Source organism: Phalacrocorax aristotelis, chromosome 5 (assembly GCF_949628215.1).
Source record: "Phalacrocorax aristotelis chromosome 5, bGulAri2.1, whole genome shotgun sequence".
Taxonomy (NCBI): domain Eukaryota; kingdom Metazoa; phylum Chordata; class Aves; order Suliformes; family Phalacrocoracidae; genus Phalacrocorax; species Phalacrocorax aristotelis.
The window spans coordinates 13,971,763-13,987,421 of record NC_134280.1 but is presented as its reverse complement, the minus strand read 5'-3'; the positions used below and the strand labels follow the sequence as shown (position 1 = coordinate 13,987,421).

At 40.4% G+C, this 15,659-nt stretch overlaps 1 protein-coding gene across 1 annotated transcript in view; it reads right to left on the bottom strand.

Moving 5' to 3' along the window:
* Positions 1–208: 208 nt before the first annotated feature.
* TFCP2L1 (transcription factor CP2 like 1) overlaps positions 209–15,659 on the bottom strand; it is a 38,083-nt gene continuing 22,632 nt past the window's right edge. Inside the window, exons 7-15 of the mRNA XM_075093057.1 lie at positions 15,104–15,214; positions 13,282–13,373; positions 11,800–11,848; positions 11,610–11,703; positions 10,631–10,721; positions 9,871–9,971; positions 8,911–9,053; positions 6,759–6,810; positions 209–6,305 (exon numbers count right to left, since the gene is read on the bottom strand). Of these exons, the coding sequence (XP_074949158.1) occupies positions 6,268–6,305; positions 6,759–6,810; positions 8,911–9,053; positions 9,871–9,971; positions 10,631–10,721; positions 11,610–11,703; positions 11,800–11,848; positions 13,282–13,373; positions 15,104–15,214 (771 nt within the window). The 3' untranslated portion in view covers positions 209–6,267. The remainder of the gene's footprint in view (positions 6,306–6,758; positions 6,811–8,910; positions 9,054–9,870; positions 9,972–10,630; positions 10,722–11,609; positions 11,704–11,799; positions 11,849–13,281; positions 13,374–15,103; positions 15,215–15,659) is intronic.

Sequence of the window (15,659 nt, the reverse complement as noted above, 5' to 3'; positions counted from 1 at the left end):
GTTGCAGAGAAATTAAGTGTGTCCCAACACGAAGAAAACGCCGCAGGACAGTTGGCTATGACTGATGTTCTCTCATTAGCACTTTGCAAACTCCAATCCCACTCATTTTGAGAGGGTGCCCAGCACCTTATAGCTGCATGCCAAGGAGGAGCCAATGTCGAGGTTCTCCTGTGCACATCCACACCAAGCAAAGCAGAGGCAAAACCCGTGCTTCTTACAAACAGGTTTATTTGCATTTTGACTGGAGCACAGATTCTAGATACAGGTTTCTTCTGCACAACAGTACAAGAGACAGTGCAAAATATGCTTTTTTAATTCATGTACAAAAAAAAAAACCCAAAAACCAACAAACGAAAAGACAAAGAGTGTGGCAGTATTTACTCACAACTGGTACGCCTCAGCCTCCAATCGACCCACCTCCACTCACCCTCGCCCATCACACCAACTTTGTGGTCAGCATCACCTGTCTCGAATGGCTGCATTGTCAGCGAAGAGAGGTAACTCCCCATGCCCTTTGAAAGATAAACACTCACCCCAAGAAAACTGGGACAACAGCAGGCTAGTTAAAAAAGATGGACATACCAGCTGCTCACCAATGCATGTCCCCCCCAGGGAGCAGAAGAATTTTGAGGGAATGGCAAAAAAAAAAAAGGTACAAATCAGAAATGCACAAAAAATTAGGCACCACCTTAACTATTTTTTAAACAGAGGCAAGGTTGTTAGGATAAACCTCCAGTCTGCCTTCTCATATTCACCCACAGTAGTGATGATCAAGGCCAAACGAACACTCCCCACTTTGAGTACCCTGTGCTGTCAAACAGATTATAATCTTAAGAAAATATTTCTATTAGTAGCATAAAGCTAAACCATTTCATAACTGGAGGAGAAAGAGAAGCTACGGTCTGAATACAAATATTTCTTTTAAGAACAGTCAAAACCAAAAACAAATTAAAAAAAACTTGTCCCAGTCATCCACCCAACGATTGTTAGAATTACAGCCAATACTTAAGCAATACAACATCAAGCTAGGAAAGTCATCATACGGTTGTTCTGCTTAGGGAGTAGCTTTTACTAGTTTACAAAGTGTAGGGCAATCTATTTCTCTTTTAGTGTAACTGTTTTTCAGAAGCTGCAATATAGAACTGTAGTGTTAGTGCAAGAATATGCTCATCTTCACCAAGGCCTAGGATTTATATTGCAGAAATTAATCGGATTTACACAACTCCAAGTGTACCATGTCCAAATCACCTAGAGTCGTTATTATGGACTTTTACATTTCTACCCAAGGAATGGCTGGGTTTCAAAGCTTGATCAACCGCTGTCTTTTACATTGAACTGCAATTAAACAAAGCAGAGTACCGTTAAAGCCAAAGAACACAAGTACTCAGCACATATATGTTTTGATACAGTATGGTATGTATGTGTGTGTATATATATGCGCATAAATATGTATATGTTACATTATAAGGAGAATGCCATTCAGGACTTCTCAACTGCAAGAATCCTTTTACCACATGCAGATCTTGAAACTTCAGCCCATTAAATTTAACACCAAGACAATAAGAACTCCAATATTTTCCACATTTAATTATTACTTCTATTTTAGCCAATTAACCAAGCAGGGCCAGCTGAAAGAACAAGATTTCCTTTTAATAACACCAGTTATGCTACATCAGGCAGATGGCACAAATTTCTATCACTAGATTACTTGCCCCTTCCATGCCCTGCAGTTGTGTATCCCGGGCATTCCTATGAGTTCTCAGACCATCACCGGAGTCGTACTAACTGATCTGCGTCAATTTACTCAGTTGCCAGAGAAAATGCTGCAATTTAAGAAATCATTTCAAACAGCCAGTACAGTTCTGACACAAACTTAGCAGTACTGGCTGGAGTCATATTGTTTTTAATTGTATAATGGTTCTGCCTTCTCATCCCCAGCAAGCCCACTTCTACTTATAGTGGCTGTTGCCACACATGCAACCTAAGAGCTGGACAGTTTGGGATACCACACTATTCATTGCAATCCTAAAACCCAGAGCTTATAAAGGTCTGCTATACAAATTTCACATATAGAGCTGAAAAAAAAGTCTCATTTAAATCACTTGGAACAGGAGGTTTCATTTGTTACTTTTAAAAGAAGGAATAGGAGCAACAACAGCAACAAAAAAAAGGACAAGAATAAATGTAACAGGCACTTAAGAGCAAAGTAAATGCAAAATGCTTTTGGATACCTAGATGAGGGGCAGCTACTCATCTCCCTTGCCTTTAGCCTATCTAGAATTTAGACATCTAGCCCAGACTAACCATTTGTGCTTCCTCCAGTCTTGAGGAGACAGAGGCTTCCTTCTGGAGGCTGTCACATCCTCAAATAGGGCAAATGAGTCTCTCCAGGGATGGCAGACCATCTGTAACCACAGGAAGAGCCTAAGCCGTTAGCTAGATTACCTGTCACTTACACAGGTGAGACAAGTCTCTCTCTTCTACTCTTCACATAAGCCACTAACATAAATCTGAAGGCTTTGCTTGCTTCCTGCATGGACAAACTCACCCACTTCAAAAGGGCAATGGTTTGCTTCTGTGTTTTTGGGAGGCAGAGGGGAAGGTTGGTCAGCGGTCCAATCTAACACCAACATCGCTTTGACCGCTTGCATTAGCCGCTCAGTCATAACAGTTCATGGCCACTTTGCCCATGTACAGCCACCTGTTGGCTACTCAGCATCAGGCAACAAGGGCAAAGGGTGCCACGTGTTTTCCTAACACCCAGAGATGCATCTCAGTCTACACCTTCCTTAAGGGGGGCAGGGGACAGGGAGGTGCTACTCTCCTCTCTGTGGTGACCAGCGATGGGGCACGAGGAAACGGAATGAAGCTGCCTCAGGGCAAGTTCAGACTAGACATTAGGAAAAGGTTCTTCACAAAGAGGGTGGTTTGTCACTTGAACAGGCTCCCCAGGGAAGTGGCCACAGCACCAAACCTGTCAGAGTTCAAGAAGCATCTGGATGACACTCTTGGTCATATGGTTTAGTTTTAGGTAGTCCTGCAAGGAGGACTAAGGGTTCCTTATGGGACCCTTCCAACTCAGCATTCTCCTAGACACCAAACCAGTTGTGCTGTGTCTTCACAGGCCTCTATGTTACTGAGCACAATCCTCCAAATTTCTGCTGGGACTAGAGAGGTTCAACAAGGACTAGAACTACTCTGTCAGGTAAGCATAGGCCTTACACACACACTAAACTTATACAGCTTTACAAACAGGCTAACATAGATACAACAGTAGAGCCTACCAGTAGGACAGTATTTATAATCTATGTGATTGTTTACTCCGGTATACCTTCTTACAGCATGGAAAGGAGAACAAGATATATCATCAAATTCACCCTCATACCAGTATAAAATTCTTTTATTTTTAAAAATCTAAATATAACAAGGCCCTAATAGAGAGTTATTTTTGTTCAAAATTAATCAAGCAAGTGCTACTGAAACACTATAGGGCATTTTGCATATAATTCCTTATGGCCAAGATTTGTTTTTTAAATAATCAAGAACAAGTTTTGGGGTTTTTTGTTTTGTTTTTAAAGTAAGCAAACAGTTCTCAGTCCCTAACTCTGGGAGCAAAGCTACCTTTGTTCTTTCTTCACACTGCAGTGTTTCAGTATTGCTATGTCCCATGAGTTACAGGGCTATCACATATAAGTGGATACAGTACAGGCTATATTCCTGGAAACTCCAAGGTCCTTTTCAAGCCCTTCTCATCAGGTCAGATTGACCTCTCTGAGTTGCATGCCAACAACAGCCATACCAGATATTAGGCAAGTATTATAAAACAGGATGCAAAAGCACAGCCAACGTACATCTTTTAAAGTACTTTCCACAAAATAAACCAAACAGCTCCTGATACATAGGGGCACATTTGTCCCACCTACTCACAAACACAGCTGGAATTTATTCCCTGTTTGGAGGGCAGCTGTAACTGTGCGGCCACAACCTGGATGCCTCAGTGCCCAGGACCGGGATCTCCCCAGTTGCCTCCTTCCACATGCACAGCAGTGCAGAGCTGCCTGCAGAGCCAGGGAAGCAACACAGGCACCAAGGTAGAGTTGAGCTTGACATGGCGTCACCTTCCTCTCAGAGAGATGGCATTTCCCATCCTCGACAAAGGCATACCTTCCTTCAAAGCTCCCCACAGCTTCTCTGTCTGACCTCCCTCGCTCCAGGAGACCAGCTACAACTTCCTCACCTACACAACCGGGTCCTCAACAAAGAAGCCTCAAGCTTCTTCACTTCAGGGGGAGGAATTGCCATTTCCTAAAGCCTGGGCATCATTTTTGGAGAAACACTACAATTCATGGAGCATCTAGGACAGGCACTTCAGCAAGATCGTGCCTAAGTAAGCAATGTTACTCTAATTAGCTGGGTTGGCTGAAGGTTTTCCCATTGTAACACGATTTTTCTATTCTTGTATTATTTTTGGTGTAAAAAATAAATCAGTGGGGATGGGTGGGGTTTTTTGTGCAAAACGATGCTTTTAATGAAAAAAAAGTTTGCTTTTCTCAATATTTTGCTGATTATTTCTGTTGGGAAAACTTGAAACACATCATTTTTGTCAGAAAAATATCAGTCCATGTCTGTCCAAATTCCTCCAGTGTCAGCTGGGAGCTGTAATTCACAGGCTCCATGTCCCCCTCTTTCCCAGAAGGATGGGCTCCTGGGCACCCCTCCAGCCTTCATGACGCATTCCCCCTTTGACTAACCCATGGTAAGAGCATCATGGGATCTGTAACCCAGCCAAAGAGCTGGGCCCCAAGGGAGACATGGCACACAAGGCACTTGAATGGTAATTTCTGAGGTCTGCAACAGTAGCTTAAACTGATGATGCTTTAAGGGCCAAATGGATTTAATTAAATGTTTCCATTTCAAAAGGCTAGAACATTTTATTCAGTGTTTTCCAGCTGATAGTTTTTCATTTTTTGAAAAATTTCCATTCCAGGAAAATTTTTGGTATTTCAGCTTTCCATCTCAATTCGGGATGAAATTAAATGTTCAGGTATCAGAATTTGATGTGATATGGACATTCTTTTTGGGAAACAGCCTTATTAATTAACTGCCAAAAGTGAAAGTGCTCCATCCGTGCAAGAAGGGTGTGATCCAGTTTGCCTTTGACATCAGTGAAAGCCACTTTTTCAGCTTAGTGGAGCCTATATGGCCTCCCAAAAGACCAAGGGAGGGTGGAGCTGATTGACCATAGTTGCAGATATTGGAAACAGGAGTCTGGAGTGAAAGAGCAAGAACATAAGAAGCGGCAAATAAGATGATCCATTACCTGGACTCAATCAAAACTCAGTTTTACTTACGTTGGTGATAACAGAAAGATAAATAATTAAGATTATTAAGCCTAATTCCCAGTTATAGTAAAGATAGCAGTTAATCAATGCTTTGTAGAGTAGAATAAACCCATAGTATGAATTTGTCATGAGCTCTACAACTTTCAATGTTCAAAACATTTCCTCAGAAAACCTTCATATACTCCCTTCAAGGAGACTACTCTAAAGCTACAGATATAATATGGTACAGAACTGCCTGCCTCAGGTTGTCTGTGCCCCCTCAAACCCCACAAAATTGTTCTGTTGGATTGGTATTACAGAAGCTGTGTCAGAACAGACCAAGGTCCCTGGACTTTGAGCACATCTACAGGTGAAAAGCAGCTAAGTGCAGGCTTCCAGGGTTGACACTCTGGGTGAGGACTGGGCACCAAATCCATCCTCTGCATTGCCCAATCTGTTTCTAGATTTAGCCCCAAGCCTTCCACCTCAACGAGTAACAGAGCAGCCCCAGGGAGCCCATGTCCGTCAGCAACAGGGTGTGTGTTGAAAGCACTCAGAGCAGTAAACAAATCAATTCATCCAACCATGAGGGGTCTAGAGAATTGGTTTTTGTTTATCTTTCATTTCTCTTTAGTACAAGGCAGATGTTTCTAAGTAATAAGCAGAAACTTCAACAATTTTTAAGGCTGAAGAGGAAGGGAGGGAGGAAGAAACATGTACAAGCTTTGAGGATGTTCTCAGCTCCAGCTTCAAAACAAACAAAAACAAAACAACACACCACCAAAAATGTATATCTGTAAAAGCAAGTTTTTCCTTAAGCTGTTTGGTAATATTTAGTTCATAGGAGCATTTTATCCAGAAGGTTCTTCATGTTTCCAGTCTAGGTTGTAGCAATCTCAGTGAGGCACTAAATTTTAGGCTGTTAAAGTCTTTCTGTGCAGCACGGTCATTTTAAAATGATGTGGTAGCCGTCATTGCTTTCAGCTGTAACAAAGAAGTGCAAAGCATTTTTTCATTGCTTTTAGAAAAAAGGACAGATACAGAACTCCAGATTTTCTTCTTAGGTAGCCTGCAATAGTTTGTATTCTTGTTCCACAACCAATTCATGAAAATCGATGTTGATAATCTAGGTCAAAGCATTTATATAAAAAAAATACAACATACTAACCGTCATCTTTTATCATTTTACTAGAAGGTTTTCTGCTCATTTATGTCAGTGGTACCAATGGATTTATGAAAGTTTTATATTAACAGTGTAACTGAGAGGAAAGCATAGATCAGTCTATCATAGCGTAAGTTGATGCAACACCTTGACTTACGCTAAATTAGATTACTTATCTTTTCAGGATAACAGCACCAAATTTGTGATAACATTTAGTGCAACTGAAAGGAGAAATTATCTTTAGAACTACATGTAATAGTGGCAGCAATACCTACCTTTTAATGTGCTGATAACAAAACAAGATTCATCTTGGAAGTTTTGCACCATCTGAAGGGCAGAAGGAAAAAAGCCAAATACTTTTAGCAACAAAATATTTTTAGCAATTTAATGCAGGTTCATTTCAGTGCCAGTGTAGAATTTAGAGGAGAGTTATCAAACAACATTTGATGTCTAGTCCTACACAGTCCTGAGTAACCCTGACCATAAGATTATTAAAGTACATGACTGATTAATTAAGGTCCTTGGTGCTGTTAATGTGCTTAAGAGAAGCTTATACTAAAGTGCTCGTCTGGAACTGATCTGGCTTGTTCAGCATTTTACCAGCCCCTTTGCAGCTCTTGATCCTGAAAGTTCTTATACAACTCCAGTTAGTCTATTAAAGACTGTGCTCTTAATTGCCTTCAGTGAAGCTACACTAGTTTAAACTGGATGAAGACAACCCCTGTCCTAAAATCTCACAATGGTAATGCACACACACATTCAGCTGAACCGTGAACCTTTGTTGAACTTACATGAGCATCTGGGATAATACCTAGAGGTGTTCAGCCCTGAGAAATGGACTTGTTGCTGAATAAAGGAATATTATTACTACAAAGCCATCTCAGCACTGTCCACCTGCTTATTTTGACCAGACGTTAATATAGATGCTGTGCTTGTAGGAATTATTTACCTGTTTGCATTTTGTTGAGGCACAAGAATCTTAATGAAACTGCTGTAAGAAGCAAGGCAGATCATGGGAAGTAAGATCAGTATCTAAAGCTATTTGAGTTATTCATGAGAAACAACTAGATTTTCAGAACACTTGCAGGTTCTAGTGAGGCCCCTAACTAAATTGGTGAGTTAAGAGATTCAGCTGACTCCAGATCCAATCTGAAATGTTCATTTAACCTTCATCCTTCGTCAATGTTTCCTCCCACCTTAGAGTAGCTGTGTGGGACAGTGGAGGTGAGTTGCCTTCAAGAGGTATCTCATACAGTTGGAGCAGATACTGGACACCTAACTTCAGAGAGGAGACAACCAGAACCTCCCTGATCAGCTCAGAAAATCCAGCTTTAAGCAAAAGCCTTCTCCTAGCTATTGAATATCATTCAAGTAGAGCACTTTCCAGCTGTAAGTTCTCACACCAAATATCCTTTTCATCTTAGACTAATCTCCCTATTCTCTTTTGGGTTTAACGTGCACCCTCTGCTCCCACAAATCAAACTTCACTGGCCAGTCTGTGTGTCTGTGCCTAATGATGCATGAAGTACATTCATACAGTGCCACTACAGTACTAGAACAAGAAAAAATTATTTTAAAAAAGCAATAGACATTGTTAATAATTGACTTAAATACTTAGAGCCTTATACCCAAGCTGGTTCAGGCAATTCCCCTACCAAGAGTTGCCTCCAAGCACTTTACATCCTTAAAGCATCAAGGTTTCAGATTTAATCAGGCTGAAATAGCAAGGAGACTTTAGGAATAAGCATTACAACCTTCAGTCTAGGTTCCAGTTGAGACGTATGCTCTGCTTCATTTGTTTTAACAATGTTTCTTATAAATGAAGCTCCTTAAGTGATTCTGGTGCATGAATGAGTAAGTAATTTAGTGGGGGAAAAACGAGGAAGAAAGGCAACTCACCATTAACCTGCAAGTTAATGGAATAATCTAAATTAAGTCCTCATATAATGGGGCACAAACAGCTAGCAGAGGTCCATGAAATCATAGTGTGCACTTACACACTGACTCTGAGACAGTGGTTGTAATCACTGGCCAAGATGTAAGTCTAATTGCCCTGAAGATTTTCAAACTTGCCTTCTTTAGGAAACTTTCCTATTCAATTTTCAGGGTTCTCACTTTAGATCCTTACTTCAGAATTTGTTTAAGTAGTCAACGTAAAAAGGAAATGACCCATATTTTTTTCTTGAAAACAAAACAAAACACAACAAACTCTTTTACAAATCAAAGATCTTAAAACCACACGAAAATCAACGGTCTGCATGAATTATTTGCTTTAATTATTTGCTTTAATTATTTGCTTTAACTTGCTGGAGTTAGTAACCTTGCAAAGCTTCCTTGAAGATTAATTCCATAATTTAAAAGGTCATTCTAACTTCAAGAAGTAAGGCAACTGTTACAGCTCTGACAGAGTTTGCATTAACCCCTTACCTCATTGCTCACTAATACATGGATCCCTGTGGGTCCCTGCCGATAGATTCGATTTATCTGCTGTGGAGAAATGCTGTACAAGTTTGCAATCTTCTCGATTAATTCCAGTGTGGTCAATTCTTCCAAAAATATTGCATGATATACTGCAACAAGTTGAAAGCAGTTACAGAATTACAGAGTAATTACAGAATAACAACTACAGATGACGCCAAGATGCTCAATATCAACAACCACATGGGTTTAAGATCAAGGTTCAAATCTTGACAGTCGATAAACAAGCTTAGTACCTTCAAAGCAGCCCTCAACTATCCAGCTCGATAATTTGTAGAAAAATACCCAGTATTTGGATGCAATAGGCAAATAAAGCACACGTCACTTTTGCCCAGAAGAAAACACAGGCACTAATGACAACATGTGTCATGGGCCACTGAAAAAACCCTCTCATAAAGATGTTAATATTTATGGATACTCTACTTTTACTGATTTTGACATTTTGAAGTAGATCCAATTAAACAGTAAAACACATGATATGATGTTACACAATAGTATTTTATTAGATGTTATCCCATAGGCACAAACTAAAGACTACAACGTGTCAAATAACTGTAGATGACAGCATTATTTTTTAAATCCAATCCAAATGATAGAAACAACCAAGTAGAAAAGCTGTGCCTAGTTAATGTTATGTGCAAGAACTGAGGACAACCTGTAATCTCATTTGAACTGAGTAGAGACTTCGCTGTAACATTTTCAGGTAGCTTGTAAGTTGGGTCTGTTTCCCAGGCGGACACTACCAGTTGGAATCTGTAGCCCTGAAACTAACCAGTGTCAGAACTGGGATAAACAGGACCTTTTTAAACATGAAGGACACCAAGGTGTCCCATGCAGGAAACTCAGACAGAAAGCAGCATTCTCACCAGATAAGTAAGTGTTTAACAAAATCCACACATAAAAACTTACCACAAAGACTGCCATCTCCATTTTCTCGTTTTTGGTGGAGATGAGACCTGTTTTGCTCTGGTTCTTGACAGACATATATTGTCATCTTGGGCCTTACATTTCTATGGATTATTAAAAAACAGTAGTGAGTTACCTAGTAGATCGAAAATTGTTCCAGTCAGCCAGCAAACACTGACAGATGGAAACATTCAGGCTGTGCATAAATAACGAACTAAGGGATAGTCTTGTTGCTGGTGACTCGATGTCTTAGGAGGTCTAGTAAGGGCCCCCTGGGAGATGGTGGTACAGTGCAGAGCACCTTAATATCCTCAGGATCAGATAAGAATGAACAGCACTTGCCAAGCAGCTCGTTATACCTGCCTTTACTGATTTGAATCCTGCCCAGCTGGAGAATTTATGTTATTGCCATATAAGTAAGTTTCAGAGTCATTTGAGGCTCCAGGCTTGGTTGGTTGGTTTGTTACCTATGATGGAGAACCAACACAGGGTATTGTAGGCTGTGTCTCATATGAAGTGGATGGAAGCTATCAGCTGGTAGCAAATAAACCACTAGAGATACACATTATGATGCTTCATTTCAGCAACATTTTTGAGCTGTGCTTGGATTTGAGTACCATTGTGATCTCCAGCCTCTCAGATGGCCTGTCTGAAGTGTTAAAATGAGGTCTAAATGCTAAAGCTCCAGGATTAACTTCTAGTTAACACTGAAATTATCAAGGGATGCTGCCATAACAAAAAATAGGAAGGAAGATGTACAAACCTTCCTTTGATTGCATTAAAGAGCCGAATTCCATCAGCAGGCCCACAGATTTGAACAAAATCTTCTTTGGACATCTTCAGTAAGTCAGCACCTACATGTTTCAAATTGATTTTTTTTCAGAAGTTAAGCAAATCTTAGCTCCAGATTATGTGTATGGGCAGCAGGAAAGGGCAGGGGAAGAGAATCCACAAAGCTAAATCAGACAGATTTGCCTAGAGGAGTTGCAAATTCAGAGAGGTTGCAAATCAATCATTGTGAAACAGAGAGCTAGAAGCTGCCAAAAGAGCAGTGCTGCACTGGGAGATACTCTAGCCAACTCAGACAAGCTAGATATTTAACATTGGCCATTAAATGGCCCAATTTTCTCTAATGGCCATGTTCACCAGGTTGTTTAATCATGATGTAAGTCAGAGAGAGGCTCCTCAAGGTTTCAACATCTTTAACAATTCCCCCTTCCATCATCTTACTGCTGTTTACAACTACCTAATGGGAGGGAACAGTGAAGATGGAGCTGCACATGGAGCCGGAGTCTTCTCAAAGGTGCACAGGGACAGGATGAGAGGCAGCAGACAGAAGATGGAAGATGGGAAACACTGATTAGGTATAAGAAAAAACTTTTTCCCTGTGAGAGTAGTCACATATTTGAAGAGGTTGCTTAGAGAGATTGTGGAATTGCCAACCTTGGAGATACTCAAATGCAACTGCACAAGGCCCTGGACTTGCTCCAAGTAGGGAGGTTGCACCTAATGAACTCAAGAAGTCCCTTCCATCTTAACTTATCCTCTTCTGTCTTAACTTATTCTATAATTCTACAAACTGTTTGGGCAAATACTAACTAATCTAGAACAAAAGAACAACCACACTGGATCATACCAGTGATCCCATCAACAGTGGCCAGCAGCAGATGCTGTTGATATGAAGCATGAGTTGCACTTACAAAAGAGAATAAAGACAAAATAATTGGACTCTTTAAACTCACCCGAAAAACTTGAGAAGAGTCTACAGAATGGAGAGAACCTATTACGATGAAGCCACTGCTGGGCATCTTGAATAGAAGCAGAAGGAAGGAGATGCTACATTGCAAAAAGAATAAGAAGGTCTTGAAATGAACTGTTCACCAGTGTCCTAAAAAAGAAAAGCACCACATTAACATGATCTCAAGTACTTACATCATTGCTGGGAGGCAGGAGCTCCACTTGGTGGGTTGGAGAACTGTTGCTAAAAAAATTATATAAAGTTGGAAGAGAAAAAAAAAGCATTATTTTAAATTTTACATTGCATTGTCCATCCTCTTCCCCTTCCTCCATTTGATTCAACTGTCACAATTTACATACTAATTTGGCTTTTTTTCTCGATTAGATTAGAAAAAAGGTGTCAAAAAACTGGACCAATAAAAGAAAAAAACAAACACACAAAAAAACCCAAAAACCCAGACAAAACCCACACACACCAAAAAACTCTACTTGAGCCTTTTGTTGGTCAATTGAGGTCCTGCTCAACAGTAAGAGAAAAACTCAGATCTGACCACATTCAAGCTTTTCTACATAGGTTAGTCACTAATGTGATGCCATCTAAGCAAAGAAGTTGTGACATACTAGTGTGGCTGAACTGAAACATTCTATGAGCCAGAGATCACCTAACTAAATCCACTCTCTAATAATGATTTTTTGCAAAAATTTAATAAAGAACCTTGTAATTCAAACCTAATTTAAACATAGTAAATTGCACTTTAACTGTATTAGGCAAAACCACATCTCTACTAATCCCTCCCAAAACACAGACAGAATTTTCCCAGAGAGTTAATAATCTACCACTGGAAGAAAATGTTCAACAGATCTCTCTTGTTTTTTGTCGTTTCAGTGTTTATCCTTATTCATAGGTTGAGGTTGCTCATTGAAAATTTGTGATACAACACTGATTAATTAACGAGCTGTGCGGGAAGGCAACAAGGCTGTAGAGTCCTAGAGGAGGAAAAGAAAGGCCTATGCCAAATTCCTAGGGGAAAATATGTTGCAGGGAGACTCAGAAAGACTGTGCTGTGTATTTCTGTCATCAGCTATCATCTTGGGTGTTTCAGGACCACTAAAACTGCTTCTTTGTGATGGGTATATTAATGAATTAAACATGCCTTCTGTTAATCCTTTGTTCTGGAACAGCTCCTCAGAACCCAGGCTGTTTTGCTCCAGACAGAGTTTCTTTAAATCCCATTCAACTGGGAATTCAGCACCCCAAACCGCCTCAAGACAGAAAAGATGGAAGAAATACCAACTCTGAAGAGGTGCTGAAGGCTGAAAGCCTCTAACACTCTTGTCAGAAGATACTGGGAATTGCTGGTACAGGACATGGTGTGTTCTCTCACCCCTACAGAAGAGTAAGAGGAAATTCACGGCAAAAATTGCCCTGGTGGTCCTCTGATCAAGTCCCATAAGCAGTGAACATGCAAATAGTACTCTGCATTACAGGGAATTCCTGGCTGGAAGATCTTAAAAGTCTTTAAAAATCTTTTTTTTTTTTTTTTTAATTTTGCACTTTCTAGGAAGGGTGGTCCTTGACCTCTTCTTCCAGGGTATGAAAAGCATAGATACACAAAACATATGCACACAAAGGCTACCATATCAACAGGAAAGATAAAGCATTTATTTGTTACATACCCATCTCCAAGGTTGAAGCTGTTGGGAGAACTGTTGTAGCTTGGAGATGGAGCATTGTTCATTTGATAAGGCACATCTGGCCAGGGAGAGCACTGTTGGAAGAAAGGCAGTGGAGATACTTTCATAAGGATGGAAATAAAGGATTTTATTCTCCTCTCATACCACATTCATGCTGTTGCCACGCCACTGACTTCAGCTCATCACTCCTGCTGGGAGGAGGAGACAGGCCATGGATTTTCTAAGCCGCTCTCCAAGCAGGCTGTCAGGGAGCCAGATTGATTCCAGTTGTGCATTCCACATTTCTCCCATTTCACAAAGCTTGTCCCCAAATAACACTGGGCCAAAGTGTGCACAGCTGTAAGTCAGAGCAATGCCAGTGTCAACTCAGACTGAAGGCAGCAATGATACAGAAATACCCCTGGTCTCAATTATAAAGCCCTAATTAAATCCAGGCAAGGGTGACAAATACGCTCCAGTGGCATTGTTTCAGGTTTATACCAGTGAAAGAGAATTTGAACAAGCCTGTTAAAACCTCTGGCTATTAGTCAAAGAGCTCAAGTTATAAATGGGTATTACAGAGAGAAAATTTAAGATAGACAGACAGACATAAAGCTACTAAACATCTTCACAAATATAGCTCAAACTCCATATTCCATTATAGTAGTATAAAACCAGATTAACCCAGCTAGAATTGGTGCCTCTGTTCTGAATTTAAGTCACTGTAATCAGCAAGAGCAATCTAGCCCTGTGGAACCCCCTGCCATCAAGAGTCAAGAAAATGCTCTGTATTATCCTTGTTTGCAATGATAAAAAGAAGACAAGCATAGCTTTGGAGTTTTATCATCTCCACAAATACGAGCAAATATTTTATCATCTCCACAAGCACTAGCAAATATTTAACTCTTTGGCAACCCACATTTCCCCACGCAATATGTCAAAGTGCATCAGAGCTCATAGGAAGAGTTTGGGATCTGCCAACTCAGTAGAATTAGGTCTGTGTACAGAAGAGCCTTGTTAACAACCACCAGGTTGAATTAGAAAACACGCTGGTCACTCATGGCAACGTGAGCAAAATTGAGTGGGAGGGACTGGTTCTTACAAACAGGAAGTTTATTTAAATTGAGGAAAAACTCCTCATTTTCAGAAGTCCGGCAAGCCACTTCATAAAAAACAAAGAACTAAATCAAACAACAAAACATTCCCACTGGGAGATGGAACAGCACTTTTAAACCACTGTCTTAGTAATTCTGCAGCCTGGGGTAAGCTTATATATACATCTTAGTAATGGCAGGGAGGGGTAGAAACACATATATCTCTACACCAGGTGCATCAGAATATAAGACATTCAAGGTATTCCTAGAGTACAAGACAGAATCTTCTGAGATCTACTATGTAATAGTAGCTTCATAGGCACATTCACAGAAAAACAGATTATTAATCTATTCAGACAGCCTATTCATCTGTTCAAGTGCCTCATCTCCAACATGAGCTTTTGCCAGACAGTTACGAAGAAAATACCTAATACAAGTGTCATCTAAGTGCCATGACAAGTGCCTGGGAGCACTGCAGAAGGTCGAGAAAACTCCTCTTTTAAAGCTAGGCTGTTAAGAGTTGGTTTATACCCTGAAACGTAAGAAACTTTGGCATCTTTTATAAACAACAGTGAGAGACATTTTATGATTTCGCTCAGGTCCCATTTTCAGTCAGATCTGGGCACACGTGCCTCCACAGACCAACTCCAAGGCTCAGTTAGACTGCATTTTCTCTTGAATCTATCTCCCAACATGCTGAAGTAGTATGACACATGTCTAAAATGCTTTACCTCTGTGAGAATAGTTGTCTCATAGGAAGGCTGATACTTCTCCTTCTCTTGGGTGGTCTTCTTCTCCATTTTTTCCCTGTCAGTCTTCTGTTTCCTGTCTGCTCCTTTAGGCTATAAGTACAAGCACAAGCTTTCCCTTATGCCAAGTATTACAAGTTTGGGGACAGAGGCCAACGGATTTTTTTTTCTGATCAGTTCACAAAAGTCTCCTTAAGATTTATGGGGACTCTCCATATGGAACAAGAACAGATCTGCATTTTCTAGACAAAAAAATTAGTCAAGCATCTCTACTGTTTCTATAACATCCCACATTAATGCATATTGCAATTCCAAAATAGGTTGACCATAGCCCTGAGATTTGATACCAACTATTTCAGACCTTGAGCCCCATGAGTTATGCACTTCAACTGGTATTTTTACCATCTCTCCAGGAACAGGAAACACTGGAGCAGCAGAGCCTTTGAGAAAACAGGCCTATGAAAATCTTGTTGTTAAGTGACTACGGGTCTGCCATGCCCAAATTAGGAGCTTCAGAGATTAACGGAATCATCTTTCT